The following is an 18,785-nucleotide window of genomic DNA, read 5'->3' as shown; positions in this document are numbered from 1 at the left end:
CTACGCCGCCCTAAGCTACTACACCAACGCCCCGAAGTATTACTCTGCGTAAAAGGAGTCGTTAAAAATCTCAATGGTTAAGGAGTTATCGCTTACTTCCGGTATACTTCCGGAAAATTTGCATGAAACTAACAAGTGAGCTTTGTTCTCTGTAGAATTCTAAAGATTCCATGCTAATTTAAGCAAAGAAAAATGGTCTTTTTGACTACTTTTATGACTTGTGACTATCTAAGACCAGTCCTTTAGATATTGAGTTTTGAACGTGTCAAATAGATGGCGTGAAAGAATGTTGTTTGTTGTGTCACATATGGGCTAATGGCGGTTCGTTGTCAAAAGTTCAAATACAGCTATCTTCTTCGAAAATTACCAATGAATTCGTTGGTAAATTGACTAGATTTCCTGTGCAATTTGTTTGGCATTTGTTCTTTACCGAATATTTGTTTAATAACATCATTATTTCTACTTGATTTCCAGGAAAAAAAGTGAAAGGTGCATAAAGCCAGTACTGTCAACTATTGTGTTAATAATCCTGGACAGAATATGTCATCCAAATGACAGAGTGGTAACAACCAATGCTAGCTTTAGTAAAGTGTTGCTGGAACATAGTCTTCTCATCTTTTATTAGGATTCATCACTATTATTGGCTGAATCATTCTATGGGACTTGCCAGATCACCAACCAAAGCATGGACCAATTTCTCATTCCATCTTCTAGAGAACCTTACATAACCGATTGGTGGTTTAGTGTGTAAGTTTACTTGTTATGTTACTGAACTTATTTTGTTGCAGTCTTATATGTATTTAAAGTATTGTTCTGCACTTAAGTCTATCTAATGTTTAAGTTTAATTATTCTTTTAGATCATAGACATCAAGCACATTGATGCCACAAATTATAGACAAGGTAACTTTATTTTTTATTTGTAGGTTTTAGGTTTCTAATGTAGCATGATAGACTTTATGAGAAGTCATGTTGTTTGAAGATAAAGGACTATACAGTTGACAAGGTTCTTTGCTAACCCGTTGGCTGCTACCCTTGAATCTCCCTGTTTACTTCCTTACACGGGTCCTCTTGATTTGAGGTATACTTTCTGTTGTTACAACCTTGTTTAAATATTATCCAAATAAATGTTCATTCTGCTTACAGGGTAATCCTTCGCTACTGATCACACCCACTGGTGAAAACCGACGAGACAATGCTGTAATCCAAGACTGATACATTGTGTAGTTGTTAGATAAATGACAAGTGCATATCTGGGCTCCCCTCTTTTCTGTGGCCCCGTTTCCCTAACTAACCACTAACCAACGCCCGCCGGTGGTCACTCACCCGCTGTGAAACCAGGAGGAGGGGAGGGCTCTGGTCGAACGGGGACTTGGAAGGCGCATGATCCGATGAAAACTTTTGGAGGGTCATGAGTCTAACCCGGAAGCCTAGTATGACTACCTCTCCCCGGAAAACTTGCCTCGTACTTCTCTCTTCTTCTCGGTCCAGATACTATCTCTGGGGGCCGTAGACAAAACCTACAATTGCATGTGCGAGTTAAAACAAAGCAACCCACTACCCAATGAAACAAAAAGCCATGGTTTATTTTTTGCGCAAATCTGCGTTAGTCAAGTTACCAATTTTTCTAATTCAACAACTCGCGTAGAATTTTGCATGTAATCTATTAGTGCTAATCGCAATTCCATGTGTTTGGTAGTAAAGAAAATGGTTGTTTAAGAAACAAACAATGTGGTGTTCTGAGTAGCCAAAAAAACTCACCATTGTGGATGTAAGGTGTAGTGGACTAGAGCGTCAACACTTTGGAAAAAGGTAATGAGGCTCTGGTTTCGAACCCCAGCTGAACCCGTCATAAAACTGTAAGTAGCGCCCTTGAGGCAGCATGCATAACACAGGATTCTTGATCGCTTTCAAGGATATGACGTTAAATATACTGTGGTGTGTTCAATCACATCTAAATTGGAAACTGAAGGCGCTTTGAGCATATAATGGAAAGGCGCCATATAAAAACGTACATTACATTACATTACATTACATTGTTTGTTTTTTAAACAACCATCTTCTTAACTACCAAACACATAGGATAGCTATTTGCACCAGTATAGACTAGATGCAAAATTCAACGAAGTTATTGATTTTGAAAAACTTGTAACCTGACTGACGCAGATTTCCGCAAAACTAAACCAACGCTTTTTGTCTCATTACCGCAGCGGTGGTGGCGGGTTGCGTTCTAACTCGTACAGAAGAGAAATGTCTTGAACCAAATTTAGCAAGAAAAAAAAATTTTAGTTCAATTTATATATTTGTTTTTATTTCATTTTATTAAGATATTACATTGCTAAGGTTTAATATTGGTTTATGTGGTTTAAGGTATGAATTTGAGGGTTGGTAGTGGTAGGTGTGTGTTTGTGGGGTGTGAGGAATTGGAAGGTATAAGTTTGTGGGATTGTTTAATTGGTAGGGATATGTATGAGGAGTTATAGATTAACTGATTTTTTATCCAAACTTGAAATATCCTCCTCCCCTCCAACATCCTACACTTTCCTTTCCCAACCCCGAAAACGTGTTTATTATTTATTTATTTGACATAAGCACCCCACATTTGTTTTTGTTGCTTCTTAACTTATAAACGATAAACTGCATAGTCACGATGAAAATTTAACAAAATAATGATGTAACTTCGGTAACACGAAACCAGCACCAAGGAACAGTCAATTGAACTTGACGTAGAAAGATTTTTCACCAGCATAGGCTGCAACAACGTGTCACATCGGACAGCAACTACGCGAATATACACGATAATCCTGTAACCGAAATGAAATGAATTAATCTTACGCATCAATAGAAATGCTGTCTGAAAAGACAAATTGGTCTTGGCCACTGGCTGGAATAATGGACTCACTTTCTGATGGGTTCTAGGATGTAGAATGAAACAACAGTTAAGTAGATTTCGATAAATCTGAAAGTAAATTTGTTATACCATCAATTTTTAGAATGGTCAGGAGTAAATTGCGCTGTCGATTCATGGGCTCTATAAAGATGTGTCTACAAGAAGGGGGAAATAAACTCGAGTATAATTTGCATTACCCCATATAATAATGCATCGGAAGCCAGTTTTTATCACAGCATTTCTTGCATCTTAACTTCATCTGTAACAGTACAATTTGACTTTCTCGTACCTTTCACCAGCTGGCTGCAACAAAACCATGTGCATGTCAGACAGCAACGAAGCTCTTCGTAATCGTAATGCAGGGAGCTCTTAGTATGGAACTGCAACTGTCGTATTTCTTCGTAATCCCGAGTGCTAAGCGTTCTTATTTTGACGTAGTCTAAGGCCTTCCGCTTTCTCGATCTTCGTGGTCTTTATCTGCGGTGTATCAGCACAGATCGTCTGCAGCAACACCTAAAATTTAAAAAAAAAATAAAAAATCAGCACAGATGATTTTCCAACGTCCAACAATCTTAAAGGGGCCATAAATCACTTATTTTAGGACAATGCAATTACAGCGATAGTACTCTTACCAAAGTAACCATCACTAAAACTGGCCGTGGACGATCGCCGTCAATCATACTTCCTTCAGCAACCATGAATTGTTTCATCAGTTGGCTGCAACAAATCAAATCACGTTCCAGTTATGAAGCATTAAAAAATCCTGCAAAGTTGATAAAAGGTTAAATTTTTAAACATTTAGAGGCATTTACACAAATATTGTTAGCAGATGAGAGACTAAACCATATTGCATTTCAACTGAGTGGCAATTGGAAACAGACTAATTTCAAAGACAGCCAAAGGACATTCTAAAACAAATTCAATTCATCAGCGAAATTAAAAATTTTACAGCTTGACAGAGCCAACAGACTTATTTTATCATTTAAATTACTTTGCAGTGACTTTAGCTTTAAGTTTGATGTCTAGCATGAGTGTTTTTGACACACTCAATCTTATGATGAGCAAAATTGGACAATTGAGCTGAGATGATTGCCCATTGTTACTTTCCTTAAAATCACATAAGAGTATTAGCCTGAAGTTGGCTCTATTTTAGTCCCATGTTCCTTCTCACAACTCTGGATGGAAATGTGCATTATGGCATGACTTCGTAAATGATGTCTGCAATGAAATCTTACACTAGCTAATTTATGACTCACCCAAGGGTATCACCAGTAGCATGCACACATCCACTGCATGCAACAGCACAACTTTACAAGATTACGACTTTCACCAGCTGGCTGAAACAAAACCATGTACATGTAGACAGAAGTAGAAGAAGTTTTGACTTGATTCTGCTGTTAAACCTATTCAAAAAAAAACACAATTTAGTTTCAAGAACATATATCTCTCTGTGACATAGCAATATGATGGGGATAAATTTATAAACTCCTTTAACAATGCAGTCCCTCAAAATTACTTCCATGTCAAATACAAGAGTTAAGCAAATGGATCTATTAATTCTGGTCATCAACCAACTTAATCTATAGATTTGTTGTAGGAGAACTAATCAACATAGTTACTTCAGTTGCTGTGATGTGTATCTTATGGGATGAGACGTACAGCAGGTAGCAAACTAGGAACTAGCAAGACACATTTTGGCAAAATGCCCAGAAATTTCAGGACATCAGGCTATATTACCTGTAAATTAATACACAAATAATTAACATTCAATAATGTTAAAGAATCCAAGCAAGAGTTACCATTTTTATGAGTTATGACGAAAAATGTAAAGTACACCGTAAATAAGTAACGTAACGAGACATTTTCGATCAGTGTCTCGGGAAAAATGGCGGAGCGGAATTTTCATCTCGAATGAAGACACGCGCGCCATCTAGAGAACATCATTTTAGTCACGTATGAGAGCCAAGATTCCTTAGCACATCCACCAACGACTGGACGGAACGGCTGGATTGGATTGTCAGCTTCTTGCGGTTAGCAAGGTACCGGAAGGCTGATTATACGTTTGAGAACGAGGAAAATTCAAGGACACAAACGCAATACAAAATACTGCGGGCTGTGGTGTGTAGGTGTCTGTTTGATTTAAGCAGACAAATATCGACACTGACAGATTGCTCTCTGTTCACTCTGCAATCGAGCACCAAATCATAATGTCATCATTTAACATTCATGAATTGCATCCTAATTCGGCAGATTAACGACATGGAAACAAACACCAAAACAATCCATCCAGCAACGACTGGAAAACCAGTTTTTCAGAAAGGTTCTACTTAATTATTCTATTTTCTTACCATCTTAAATCCCACAGTTATCAAAAAATAAAAGTTAGTCAAAATAATTACCTTGTAAATAGGATTTCCTTAGTTTTTGAAGACACAGCTTAGCTAACCGGATTGGACCATTTTATCCCTATAAATGTCAGACAAAAACTTCAGCTGGATAAATTTCTGAAAATATTATAGCCTACATCAAGAATTTAATGAGAATCCTTAGCTAAAAAAGTGTTGTCTATTCAGTAACTTTATGTAAAATTTTGAAATGCCCATGATCTAATTTATCTATTAATGATAATGAAATACCTTGATGAGATGACAGCAGGCCTTCCACACATTATGTAGAATAGTAGAAGATCCAGAGATGGTTTTGAACAAACAGCATACACACTGCCCAATGCTAGTTAGTTAAGAGCCAATAGTGTTTCATTAGGTACTAGGAGTTGGTAGCTTATAATACACACACGTTTAACTAATCTCAAAGCATACAATCACAAAAAGACCTACTTTTATCCGAAATGTATTGGTACGTATCAGCTGTTGTTCCAATGCAGAAGAACCGCTGGCCGCTGTAAAACTAAAATATGTTTCATCTTTGGTGATAAGAATACGCCGGCCCATAGGAATAAACCTAAGGTTCGAACAGGAGTTCCCTGAGGAGCACTCTGCACTGCATCAACGTGCTTCAGTCACTGTTAGAATAATTATGTACGAAATTGGTAAAAAATGGTATTACGTTCTCGAATTGGCTGATCCATACGACAGATCCGGGCAAAGTTCTCTAGAAAATTGTGAGGTGATTCGAAAACTCGGATGAATTTCTCTTCTACTCCGGAAGCAAACCGGAACAACGTAGCAACAAACAGTTTGCAGCATGGCGGTATGGTTGCCAAACTCGCCACATCCCCTTAGGGAGAACTTGTACGACAAATAAAATTGTGGTGTCTCTTCTCCGACGCCAGATTCTAATTGAGCGCAAGTGGATTGCTCGTGCACTGGTTGACATGCGTCTTGACCGGACTCCCATGCCCAATTTCAATATGATGGCAGCAGGAAAAGAAGCATTCGACTGCTTTTCTTCTTGATAGCGATTCCACCAGAACCATAATCGTAGCGCGCCACAGTGTTGTGTTGGACATGTGTAGGCTACTGGTAATGAATGTATCTTTTAGCACTAATTTGGGATCCACTTCAACGCCACACTATTTCACAAGTTCCGCAATTCACAGCTTCCATTTTGTCCTTCTTTGACATGGTCTTCTTTTGTCTCAACTTTGTCGATACATTTCTATCTAGCACCTTATTCGTTGAGTTACAGATAGGATTTGTTATTGCCTATATATAACTGAGTATTAACATTTATTAATGAAAAAAAAAAATTAATTGTCTGCTTCTTAGGCTCTTATGTCAACAGTAGTGTGGGTCACTATCTCAGACAGTATAGTTCGTAATAGAGGGTTTTTTTCAAATTCTGTTCTGGCCAAAGCTGCAAGCAATGTTCAACTACAGTATAACAGTTCTACATTGCAAGCGTTTCATCACCAAAATCAGTCGGAAAAGAGAAACAAGAAATTTCATTAAATATACAGAAAAATTATTTTTACTTAACCAGAAAAAAGCACAATATCAATATCATGTGTTGCTAAAGTCTTACTCAATTATCTGGTTGTTCGTTGCAAGAGATTGGCGGTAGAAGATGTTGAAATAAAAGATAAAAAACAATCATTCTCTTTTCTCCATCAAACCTTGAACACATGTGCAAAAACTTATTAAACACCAATGTTGATGTTCTTCTCACTAGATTTTCTTCAACACTGATATTTTATTGTTTGATGTGAAATCATAACCCTAGCCAGTTCTCATGTAGGCTGGAGATTGGAAATCTTCTAATTGCAGGCAAACATTGTGTAAGGCAGTTCATGCTAGGTAGCTGCTGCTGTCACTGAATGTTTGAGTTTACTTCTTTAATTACTTTTTCTACATCACTGCATTCTTCACAAGCAGAGAGATCTTCAACAGTCACACTCTACTTGAAAAGTTTTAGACTTGCTTATGTGGTATTGTAGCTAAATGGTGAGATCATTTAGAATTAATAAAACAATGCAGAACAAAAACTTCTTGTAGCACACATTTTTTCAGCAAGCAGATTGAAACATCAAATCCTCATCTCCACTCCTCATCCACACTTGCACCAATGTGATCTGAGCACATGGGCTGTTTTACAATCGTGGCGTTCCCGTTAGTAACACAGGTTAGGCAATCGAGAATAAAACAAAAAGTTTGACTGATCGGACTCGTTTGTCAACTGCTCACTATAATCACACTATTTAACTATTGAAACTTTGCTGATAGTGATAACAGCCTCAACAAGTTGTAGTTTAACAGAATAACAGACGCTTCGAGACAACGGGCAACGTGACTGTCACGACATCAGGACTTTTAGTTTACTTAAATTACTGCAGACAAACTTCGGTGAGAAGCAGTGTTGCCAATTTACGAAGCTCACGAAATTCTGTGAAGCCTTATTTCTCCCTCCACTAGATGACAGCAGCGCTGAAAATAGTCCTAATTAGATCAACATTAAAGTTACTGTTTTCTTTAGTTAAGTTAATAATAAAAGGAAAAATATATCATGTTATACGAAATTACGAATACGAGAGCTAAATCTTAATCTACCGTTTGTCGAGTTCGTGATTGACAAGAGGGAGAAACAAGGGAGGCATAGTATATTCCCCATAGCAAATATACGAGATGTCTATTCCTCTACTTTTTTTGCAACCCAAATTCTTCGATGAAGACATAATTTATGGCCATTTGAATGTTTGATGTTTTGAGTTTAAAAATAGCCGCTGGAATGTGTGACCATTTGAAAGAGCACCAACCACTTTCACCATTCATGTCTTGTGTTGACGCAACAAACGGACTGAGGGTAGCCTACTTATGTTATGCAATGTCATGCAATTAAGACTATATGTACGCAATCAAAGAATTTGAATATTCTTTTAATAGAATATTTGCAATTGAGCATAAATATAAATTTAACAATAACAACCGCGAAAAATTTGGTATAAAAGCGCCTTTTCTTCCGCAATGAGATCAGTTGGAATCCGTGGAATCCGAGCAACCAGCAGCGAAAAAGTCTTTCCGAAATGAAGTCTCTTGTAACTTGTTTAGTCTTTTTCTTTATAACTGCCACTTTGGCGTATAGTTCGTCATATGAGAAGAGTAATCCAGGATACCCAGCTGTTCTTGTAAGTATAAATAATCTCAATATTTAAACCTAATCAATCACAAATTTAATTCTGATGAAACGGCGTATTACATCATTTTCTTCCAGGGAAACATTCTGGAAGTTCTGGAAGAAAACGGCCTAACAACATTTCTCGACTTGGCGATCAAAACTGGTGTGGCGGAAACTCTTCTTGGGCCTGGTACGTTTCCGGTTTTTGAAAGCTATTTTTTTACGATCTAGAATAAAACCGTATTATTCGCTAAATAATATGGAAACATTTTTTAGGAAAATTTCCACCAGGAATTCCACTATTCGCGCCAACGAATGAAGCGTTTGCCGCCTTGGGTCCAATGAAGTTGAAGTTCTATTTGGAAAATCCTCAAAAACTCAAGGAATTAATAACGTATCACACGAATTCGCGGGTTCCACAATTGATTTCTGCTATTAGAATTGAGGGAAATTTTCTGAGACAAAGCCAAGCGCCGGGCGCTTCAAATGAGCCCATCCGTTACAACAGATATGGTAAAAATGGAGAGGTAAGCAGCATCCAGATAATATTTAACTCGCCATCGAATAAAATTAACTTTAATTGGAATTTACATATTAGATTTTAACCATCAACGGAGCTCTGAGATTGAAAACTTTGAGAGCAAGTAATGGTGTCATTTACGTGATCGACAGAGTTCTTGAACTTCCTCCGCCTCTGAACTCGTTCTTTGAGGTTTTGAAACGCAACGGAAACTTTACAATCCTTTTGGGTGCTTTTGTCGATGTCGGCTTTGTTGCTAGAGAAACAAGTAATTTTATTTTGGAATACCAAAAACTGCCTCTATTGTCAATATGAATATTTGTTTGTTTGTTTAAATTCGTGATTTTAGCCGGCCCTTTCACGCTGTTTGCACCAACCGACGATGCTTTCAGACGCCTTCCACGCGACTTGATCGGCTACTATTTTACCCATCCAAACGAATTTTTGTGGAGAGTCATTAACAATCACTGGGTTTCCGGAACTTTCTACAGCCGAGGACTCACAACTGGTCCCATCCCAGTCTTTTCTGGCGGTACCGTCGACGTTGTTGTATCTCCCGGTAACGAATAAGTGGACACATTATGCTTCCTTGTAATGAATGACACTATTTTTTTCTGATTTGAACGTGTAGGCGGCATCACGTTTGGTGGTGCCAACGTTGTTAAGGCTGACCTTTCATCTTCCCAAGGAGTTATCCATGCAATTGATGAAGTCATTCTGACAACCAACGAGGGTATGACTAATACCTATTATGCTGACAACAAACAAGATCACTACTAAGAAAACACAAATGCAAAATATCTTTAGCAAGTGCTGTTTCCATTGTGCTTAATGCGGTGCTATGCAACAGTGGTATGACGAAATTAAAATAATTATTTCCTCTTATCTAATAATGGCTCAGTATGAAATTTTGACATGCTATTTTCAAATAGCAAATACGCAACGTAGTCTTCACTTACAAAGGGTTTTAAAATCGAAAATAGAATAAGAAGACCGAAATTAATATATTGAATCACGTACCGTAATAGAACCATAAATCAAACTTTATAAGTTGGCTCGGCATTGAACAAAACAATCACGTAAACCTTTTAGAAGCCAAGAATTAGATTTCTAAATGTCCTACGCCAGCAACCTCTTTTAAAAAATTGACAGCTGAAAATCAAAACATGCCGCATCACTGATATTTTTTACACCAATATTAACATTCTTCTCACTGGCTAGCATTTTCCTTCAGACAGACATATTTTGTTGCCTGATATGGTTTTAGTTACATTTACATTCATCAGGTACAGTACCTCTGTTCTTTATGCTAACAAAGTTTCTAGAAAACTTCAACAGTCACACAATTTTTGCCTTTTGGAAGGCTCAGACTGGTTGTTGATGAATTCGAGTGTGTAACATTTGTCCCATTGGAGATGCACACAAAAAAAACTTCTAGCAACACTCACTTCTTTTTCAGCAAGGAGCGATTGAAAACCCAATGCTGGCGAAATAATTCATGCCTTACTTCTTGCGCCAATGTGATCTGGGAATCCTGGGCTGTATCAAAATTCCTTTATCTGGCTGATTTGTTTCAACCAGTATAGGGACGTGTAGAGGGACGGGACACTAGGGATAGGCCTAACCGGGCCTAACACAGATTTGGCAACCAAGAAATTAAAGTTAGACTTTGCGTGAACGGACTCCTTTGCCAAATACTCACCAAGTTACTATAATCAAAAAATTCAATTATGGCTGAGTGAAACCCATGATATGATGAGTTGGCAGCTTCACAGTATTCGTGGTTCAAGGTTCGAGAAAGGCTCGAGATGAACGACGTCACTCACTATGTCAATGTGATTGAAGAATTTGAAGAATACTCTGTCAATGGCTGTCAGATTGATGACGCAGATTGCAGACGAACTTTTGTGAAAAAAACGGAAGCAGTGTTGCCAGTTTTTTGTGAAGCTCAATTTTTTCGACCATTATTAAACCTAGTTTCCGAAATGGCTCCTAGATGGCCACTTCGTTTCCAAACGCAAGAAAAGAGAACGAATTACGAAGAAAAACCATTTTACGTTTAGTTAAAAAGTATATAGTAAATATAGTATACGTAGATCTAGTTTTTTATAAAAGAGAATTAAATTACCTTGGTTATTAACAATGCAACTTGCACTGCACTCCCGCAATTGTATAAAAAGTAGCAAAGAAAAAAAAAATAAGCCCTTAGTAGCAACTAATGCTGTAAGCCTGTAACCAATGTTTCCAATCGGTAAGCAAATTCAGAAATATTTATTCTCAGTTCCCCTTTATTGTGCGTGTGATTCAATAAAAGAAATTTCCCTCTGTACTCTCTCTCACCTTTTAGAATATGTTAACAGCCCTACATCAAAGTGAGAGCCCCCCGTCACATGTACACACACGGATGACGATCCTTCCTGGGCTCCGGGAATCACCGTTATCCATGCGCACAGTGTCTATGATGGATATCACCCATCTAGAAGCACTGAGTTGTCGGCCTCACCAGAGTGATTGACGGCCCGAGAAGGTGGTATCAAGATGGATCAGTCAGTTATGTTGGCTTTCCTCTTCGTCAAAAGTTGTTTTTTTTCTTTTCCCTTTAGCTTTGGCCATTATACACGTCCTTATCGCTCACCACCGTCTATCTATACGTGCACCGTATGAATGAATAAAACCTTTTGTAAATGTTATACACCATACTCCATGGCCTATGAATCAACAATGCCAACAAGCTTTTGAATCCATTTGCGTCAGTCCCTGTTTAAAATGACGACGGCATCCGGACGGATTACGATATGGTTAGCTCATCTTCCCTTTTCTATTTTTTTCTTTTTTCTGAGCCATCCAAGTCGTCGTGTACATATGGGCTATTAGATACGTTCGGTCGAAATCGCAGTGCATGAAAACTACCCCCTCTAATCGATTTGATGCATTAACTGCAATCGGACGCTCGGATCGACAGCTCATCACGGAGAGCGCACACACAATGGCATCAGACACGACCAGCATCTTATTACCCAGGTGCGTCGCTTGGACTTCTATTTTAAGACGTGTATACATCAGAGTTTATACAGAATGTGGAAAAAGAACAATCAACAGTTTCAATCCAAGGTTATACTGGCTTCGGTCGGTATATCCATCCATCCACCATTTCCTATTATTATTTATTCTCTGGCAGAACCCTTCATTTCACCAAGCCAGTAGATCATAGAGCAACAAATAATTTTTTGAATAAAATAAAAACAAGTATCCTCCCCGGACGCACATCCACAAAAGAAAAAGAAAAGGAAAAAATTAAAAAAAGACCCGAGGAATAATAAATGGTAATCACTAGAAATATAAAGGCATGTATAGGCGAGACGTCTCCATTTTCTGTATTGTATTAAATATATTTCCAGTAGCAACAGGGCGAGCAAATAGATACACACACACACTGGGAGAAAATGGAGATTTATGCAAAAAAGGGATCGTGGGCTTCTAGATATCCATATCTTCCACCTGATTTTTTAAAATTCAACCGCTGCTGCTGTTGTACATGTGCGAGAATCGTGTGCGTCTGGTCGACGGCCGCATCAGCAGCCGAGAGAGAGAAAGAGAGAGTATTAGAATAATCAGTGTATACATAAATATTATAAGGAAGCTAGCCTGGCTAGCCTAACTATAAGCTAGCTCTATTCTCCCGTAGGTGATAATCGTCAGGAGCAGCCTACGGCCAGGGTCTCAGCGTGTTAGCAGCAGCATCAGTGTGTGTCCTATTTGAAATTCATTAATAATCTCGACCGTGGAGCCAACAGCCGAGATAGAATCACGGTGCTCTTATATGCCCGTCCGATCCGGAATGGGGAAAAAAGAAAAAAAGTTTTTGGGTTTGGTTATATAGACGAGTATAGACACCACTGCTGGATGTGCCTCGGCTATGACCTTCCTTATACGGCAAAACTGTTATGATTTGTATCTGTAAAGCTCCTGCTGCTGTTGCTGCTGCTGTTTATTCTCAATGTGTTTCGACTCTCGTCCGCACCTCACCGCCATAGAGTCATTTCAACGGAGGTGGACGTCCCTGGTATCATCGTCTACAAGCTGATTGAAGTGCATTATTATTGCGTATACAACTATACATACACCAATGGAGAGTGAGGAAATAATACCTTGTTCAATAGCGCCAAGTAATTAAATTCTGTAAAGTGACCGACACTTGGCCCATATCACACGCCATTCATCTCGAGTGGCTTCTAATTTTGACTCTGTCACCGCCGGTGTCTTAACTTGCGCAATTTTCTTTGGCAAGGGCAATTGCGCATCTAAAATGACCTTAAACTATACTCGCTCACTCTCCCCGCATATCTATATATACTATTCCCTGGTATTACTTTTAAAATAGCCTAATATCATAAAATGAATGACCCAGATAAAATTACAGATGACTTTAGAACTCGACCAGCAAGAATGGCGATTATTTCTAAACTGTCAAAAAACCAGAAAAAGTCATTTTTTGGTAGCCCCTCAAAGTGATGCTGCCGAACCTTTTGGTCTATAAATATAATGATGATGACCCAGTCATCTTCTCATTTCTTTTGTGATGGGAGGGGGAGGGGAGGAGGTTGCTGCGCTCTTTCGCGGTCAACATGTCACAAACGTATTAGTTGTTTTCATCTGTGTTTCTGAAAGACGTGATGCCGGCCCGCTCATTTTTATGGATAGTGTCTATCGTAGCCTACTACATTCTATACGCAGCAGCCGAAAAAAAGCTTGTATAACATTTTACGATCGACATCACTTCGATGGCGTACAACATTCAAGGAGAAGCGCAACAACAACTCAAAAATAGAAGATGGAGAGAGAAGAAAGAATATAATATAAACACAAGTATAAGGGGGTTTTTTATATGCTAGGTATAACTGAGAGACTATAATATACAAAAAGAAGATGGAAGCGATGGAGGTTTTCATCATTTTTCTACCGGCAGCGGTGGCGGCGGCGGCCAGCGGGCGCTATGTGCCGGTATCATAATATCCGAACCGATATCTTATAGAAGAAGTTGAAAGAAAAACGTGAGAGATGCGAATGCCAGATATTAATCTATGGTGGCGGGATAAAAGCCAACTCTTCTTCAATGTCCACCTTTCTTTTTTTCGATATTATTCCGTCCTGTTACAGGAGTTAAGTTTTTTGAAAAAAGTTAAAAATAAAACAAGAGAGAAGAAATCAAGATACTATATTCTAAATGGCGATTAAATCGTGGAGTGAGAGCCGAGTTTTTGTTTATTAAAAATCTTCTTCCTGGAATTCCCTGTGCACGTAACGCGTTACACGAAGAAGAAGAAAATAATTGGCTGGTATTTGAATGATTTGCTAGAGATCGAAGACAAACTACGTACGAGAAAAAACACGTTTTGTTTTTCTTACTTTTATTACAAGGGGTCCAGAGTGTAATAACCGAACAAACCAGTAGCCTACATATAGCAGTAGATATACCCTTTGGTCGCTCAATGGATCGACGATTTATTAGGAAATTCCAATTGTGTTTTTTGCCTCTAGTCCAATAAAAATCTGTCTGCGCATCTGGTCGACTCCAGAGTATTATAACAGCAGTCCCGATATTAACAGAGATTCTTTCTTGCTCCCGAGAGTGAATTCACCAGTAGCCGTCGTCCACTGTGTATATAATAATACTCGCAGTAGTTGTTCGTTTCTTTATCTAGCCGGGGAACAAAACATTTTACCACCGTCTGTAATATATTTCATCGTCCGGTGGAAAAACAATAAATTTGAAAATACTATTATAGCTCTCTTTCTTTCTTTCTCTATCTATCTGTTGGGCTGGGGCTGCTGCTGTATAACGTGCGAACCGAGCGAGCGCGCGGTTCCGCGCCACCAACATCTTCGTGTCGCCATGTAATAAATAATTGCTATACAGCCATACATAATAATAGAGGAGAGCAACACACTTGTTGAAGCTCACGTATAAGCAACGGAGTGAGCCACCGCTGAACTGCTATAGACCATTATAATAGTCTCGTCGCTCTGCTCCTGTTTTTGATACCAATCGTTGCCTTCCGCTAATAAACGCTGGAAATCGTGAGGCGCAGCTATTGTAAAGTTGAAAACCCAACTGCCGGAATTGAAAAAATAAGGAGAAACAATATTATTTCTTTAAAAAAAAGAAAACTAAAATTCAAACGGAGGGCGGCGTGGATCCATCCTATAAAACCATAATACCAACGTGTGTTATAAAACGTTTGCGTGATATTTCCCTTCGATTCACCTGTCTATCCGTTTTCTGGTATTTTATACATGTACGACGGATGGCGGGAGATTTTTCTTTTTTAAAAAGGTAAACAAAAATAAATAAAAAGGGGGGGGGGAATATAAAACTCTTTTGCGGGGAGGAAGGAGGTCGAGTTAAATAATTGACAACAATCATCTGACGCATCTAGCGGAATGGTCACCTATATTTAGGAAGGGGATAATCACACTCGCCTTTTTTTTCTCGTGTCTCCGTTTTTTGACCGTGGACATAACACACACACACACACGATGCGAAACCCACCCAAAGAAAAAAAAAAGATGTTTAGGGTTACAGAAAAACGTTTGAAAATTATCATCTTTCCCCCCTTATCCATCCGAAAAAGAAAAAAAGTAGCAGCGGCGAAAATATTTATTGGGTCCTAGTGCTGTAATTATCAGCTATACCCTGTAGGGGTTCGAGGGTGCGGCGTACTATAAGGCGCCCAACCCCCTCACCCCCACAAAAAAAAGGGTCTGTGGTCGGTCGTAAAAAGAAACGAATGTACACACGATCGAATGGCATGAAGAGGAAGTCACCGGTCCAACTAAATATACACAGCAGCAAATAGATTTTAATGAGAGCGCAGAAAAAAGTAGATGATAGACTGTACACACAAGGGTTCCCTACTACTACTACTAAGCTACTAACCCTGTGTGATGGTGATCCTCCCATCCGCTGTATAGTATATGGGATATATGCATACTAACTTACGTCACGCGGAAGCATATTGCAATCGATGGCCGACTAATAACTAAGCCCCGGCGAGGCGTAAGTGATGTTGAGGTACAGAGACGAGTTTGCATGCGATAACCCACCCACGCAGTAAAAAACCAAACCAAAAAACCCAGTCACAGATGCGCACAGCCGGTGCGTAATGAAGGTTAACGAGGCTTGATGACGCTTCCTTCTATTCCGGTTATACCTGTATGGATATATAGAAACACCCTATATGGACGTATAGGCTTTTGTTTTTTTGTTAATAATTAGTGGGGGGTTTTTAGTTTTATTTTCGGTTAGGCCAGATCTATTAGAACAAGTGATGGAGTCGGTCAGGAAGTTCGGTTTGCTCACTCCTCCCCTTTCGACCATACACAAATCCACGCCCATCGTATACACACTGCCTGTATAGATAGTATGCAAAACTCTGATCGAATCAAACAATCAATGGCTGGACTACTTTCATTCCAATTAGCAGCAATGAAATGAATTCGATCGCCACTCGATATACAAATCCGATCGCAATTGAAGGCCGCTCCTATGATACATGTGGATATTCTACAACTACTTTATTACCCAGATATATGCATAATCAACGATCGCACAGAATATATACACACACACAGACACTGCTATGTGCTATTAGCGATGTATTTACGATAGACTTGGCCTCCTCCCGGCTTGCGTGCATGCACAACTTTCTTGTTGAAAAGACATAACAAACATTTATTTTATTTGGAAAGAAAGAAAAAATAAGAGCGGAACGAGCGTGGCCTTTACGAAATAATGTTTCTCGGAATGCCTGTAATAATGCCTTCAGCAAAAGGCGCATAGACTTCTGACTTTGTGATAGAGATAAAAAGAGCCTACTATATATATAATATGCAGCACTCGAATTATGTGTATCTATCGCGCTCCGCTCCGCAAACGGCCATTTTCCACGATCCTTTGATATGGGGAACTTGTTTAACCTTCTGCATTGTTGAGTGGATGCCCATAACGTGTTTACGACAAGAGCGAAAGGACAAACGAAACAATTTTTTTTTTCTTTTCCCTTTACTGAATACATTAATTTCGAATAAGTCCGACCTGATTGGCAAGAAACGCGCCATAATTTCCCCGCTGTGTGGAATAGCATTGAGTCTATAGTTGATTGTCCAGATTGTAAAGATAACAAAAATACAGCAGCTCTATGGATATTGAAAAGAATAAGAAAAAAACAAACAAAAGGGCCACAAGGTCTCTCTTTACATATGGGGGGCCCAACAAGCCAAAAGTCGCAGAGCCTGTGATTGCGCAATAATAAGCGACGACTAAAAATTGCCAAATTGGACGCTTTCTAAAAAAAACGGTCAAAGAAAAAAATGATATAATAATAAAAACACGCCCAACCTTAGACACATATCGGCATGCAAGAGCCAAATTATGTCATTAAAACTATAACCAGCAAAGACTTTGTGGACGCTGTAATAAATAATTCAAGTTTTCGGTCAAATATTATTACAGAACGAGGAGGTTTCTTTGGTCAGAATATTTTCTAGTTGCACTTTGCTTGAAGCAGTTAAGGTGAAAAAATATTTTTGATTTTGATTGTTTCCCCAGAAAAGGTTGTTAGTTACAAAAACAGGCCTGCCTGATCCGAAGTTGTTCTACAAATGAGTTATTTAATAAACCCTAATTGAGCCAACAAAAACTGCAAGAGAGAAAACGGTTCCAGTGAACAGCCTAGGCGGCCTAGTTCAGGAATAATTCTACTCTGTACTATCTAACGACTGACAATCAACGCCATAAAATAGTCGAAAAGGAAGGAAAGAAATTAATTTGCCTTACCTTTGTGTCTGGGAAATACGGCCAGGCATCCAAAAGTGCTCAATCCGCAGAATAGTTGAATCCACCAGACGAGATAGGGGAAAAGGGAGTCCTCGTGAATACACCCACACTCACATGGGTGTACACGAGGACAGAGGAGAATTAAAGGGGAAGAAGAGGTACGTAACTCTACCGAATATTAGTGGATTCTCCAATCAAAAGGGACGCTGTTATCTAAATAAAAATTAAAAAATGGGTTTAGGCCTACTTACTTATTACGAAAGAAAATGGAAAATGAGACAGTGGGAGTGCCTTAATTGTTAGTAAACAGGAAAATTCAAAGTTTACAAGTAACACTGCATTCATGCAAGTCATGCATCATTAAAATGTCTGGCAGGTCACAGAAATAAAAGAAACGAAAATCATTACCCAAGCGATGATGATGCTGAGATTGTTGGGGATGATAGGTAAATACCAGCACAAGCAAAACTTGAATACCTTGTGTTTATGACTGCTGGCTCATACCTAAAATCTGCACATAGGAATAGGTTAGATAATGCAAACAAACTGCCATGCATCAACAGGGGTCTTACATGATAGGAGTCAGGAACTGACATTCACAAAATTGGAACAGGTCTTCTATTAAAGCTCTCATAATCATCATATTTGTATTCTTAGTTTTATTTACCTGCTAAACAGCATAGAGTTTCTATGAATAGAACACGATCACCACAATTTTTTTTGTAATCTTCAACTTACTTGACCCGTTGACCGAACAAATGGAAAGCAGACGACACTCATTTTCAAATTGATTATGTTTTTAAGATATCGATCGATAGAAACCCTCTTGGCGGGAATAGAAGTTAATTTACTCTCTTTAAATGTTCTGCCAAAATGAAGATGTGTTTCCAAGGCAGAAAACAACGCGGATATGTGTATGATTATTAGTGCGTGTACACTCTGATGTGCATAACAGAGAGATGAAATGGAG

General features: G+C 38.7%; 1 protein-coding gene and 4 long non-coding RNA genes across 5 annotated transcripts; 2 read left to right on the top strand and 3 right to left on the bottom strand.

Moving 5' to 3' along the window:
- The first annotated feature begins 227 nt into the window (after nt 1-227).
- Nucleotides 228-1,361, top strand: LOC124342951. Its single transcript, XR_006919018.1, has 5 exons — nt 228-381; nt 475-562; nt 626-747; nt 925-1,079; nt 1,145-1,361. It is a non-coding gene; the product is annotated as an uncharacterized LOC124342951 (long non-coding RNA).
- A 976-nt stretch (nt 1,362-2,337) lies between these two features.
- On the bottom strand, nt 2,338-6,407 carry LOC124342934. Its single transcript, XR_006918995.1, has 12 exons — nt 5,955-6,407; nt 5,726-5,888; nt 5,525-5,618; nt 5,288-5,354; nt 4,688-5,072; nt 4,508-4,625; nt 4,145-4,291; nt 3,521-3,651; nt 3,178-3,401; nt 2,979-3,043; nt 2,901-2,913; nt 2,338-2,802 (listed from the first exon to the last, which is right to left on the bottom strand). It is a non-coding gene; the product is annotated as an uncharacterized LOC124342934 (long non-coding RNA).
- A 1,906-nt stretch (nt 6,408-8,313) lies between these two features.
- LOC124342774 (transforming growth factor-beta-induced protein ig-h3-like) lies at nt 8,314-9,864 on the top strand. Its single transcript, XM_046795931.1, has 6 exons — nt 8,314-8,469; nt 8,556-8,649; nt 8,736-8,986; nt 9,058-9,247; nt 9,329-9,538; nt 9,611-9,864. The coding sequence occupies exons 1-6, from the start codon at nt 8,368-8,370 to the stop codon at nt 9,757-9,759; spliced, it is 996 nt and encodes a 331-aa protein (XP_046651887.1). The 5' UTR covers nt 8,314-8,367; the 3' UTR covers nt 9,760-9,864.
- A 100-nt stretch (nt 9,865-9,964) lies between these two features.
- On the bottom strand, nt 9,965-10,983 carry LOC124343018. Its single transcript, XR_006919102.1, has 2 exons — nt 10,682-10,983; nt 9,965-10,609 (listed from the first exon to the last, which is right to left on the bottom strand). It is a non-coding gene; the product is annotated as an uncharacterized LOC124343018 (long non-coding RNA).
- Nucleotides 10,984-12,086: 1,103 nt separating this feature from the next.
- On the bottom strand, nt 12,087-18,561 carry LOC124342973. Its single transcript, XR_006919048.1, has 4 exons — nt 18,483-18,561; nt 18,224-18,326; nt 17,816-18,028; nt 12,087-12,535 (listed from the first exon to the last, which is right to left on the bottom strand). It is a non-coding gene; the product is annotated as an uncharacterized LOC124342973 (long non-coding RNA).
- Nucleotides 18,562-18,785: the final 224 nt, after the last annotated feature.

Source organism: Daphnia pulicaria, chromosome 6 (genome assembly GCF_021234035.1).
Source record: "Daphnia pulicaria isolate SC F1-1A chromosome 6, SC_F0-13Bv2, whole genome shotgun sequence".
Lineage (NCBI taxonomy): Eukaryota > Metazoa > Arthropoda > Branchiopoda > Diplostraca > Daphniidae > Daphnia > Daphnia pulicaria.
This window is presented reverse-complemented; position numbering and strand designations above follow the sequence as displayed.

Coding starts and splice junctions, on each gene's coding strand:
- LOC124342774 (XM_046795931.1), top strand. CDS start 8,368: ATGAAGTCTCTTGTAACTTGTTTAGTCTTTTTCTTTATAACTGCCACT. Junction 8,650..8,735: donor GGAAACTCTTCTTGGGCCTG/GTACGTTTCCGG, acceptor AACATTTTTTAG/GAAAATTTCCACCAGGAATT. Junction 8,987..9,057: donor GATATGGTAAAAATGGAGAG/GTAAGCAGCATC, acceptor TTTACATATTAG/ATTTTAACCATCAACGGAGC.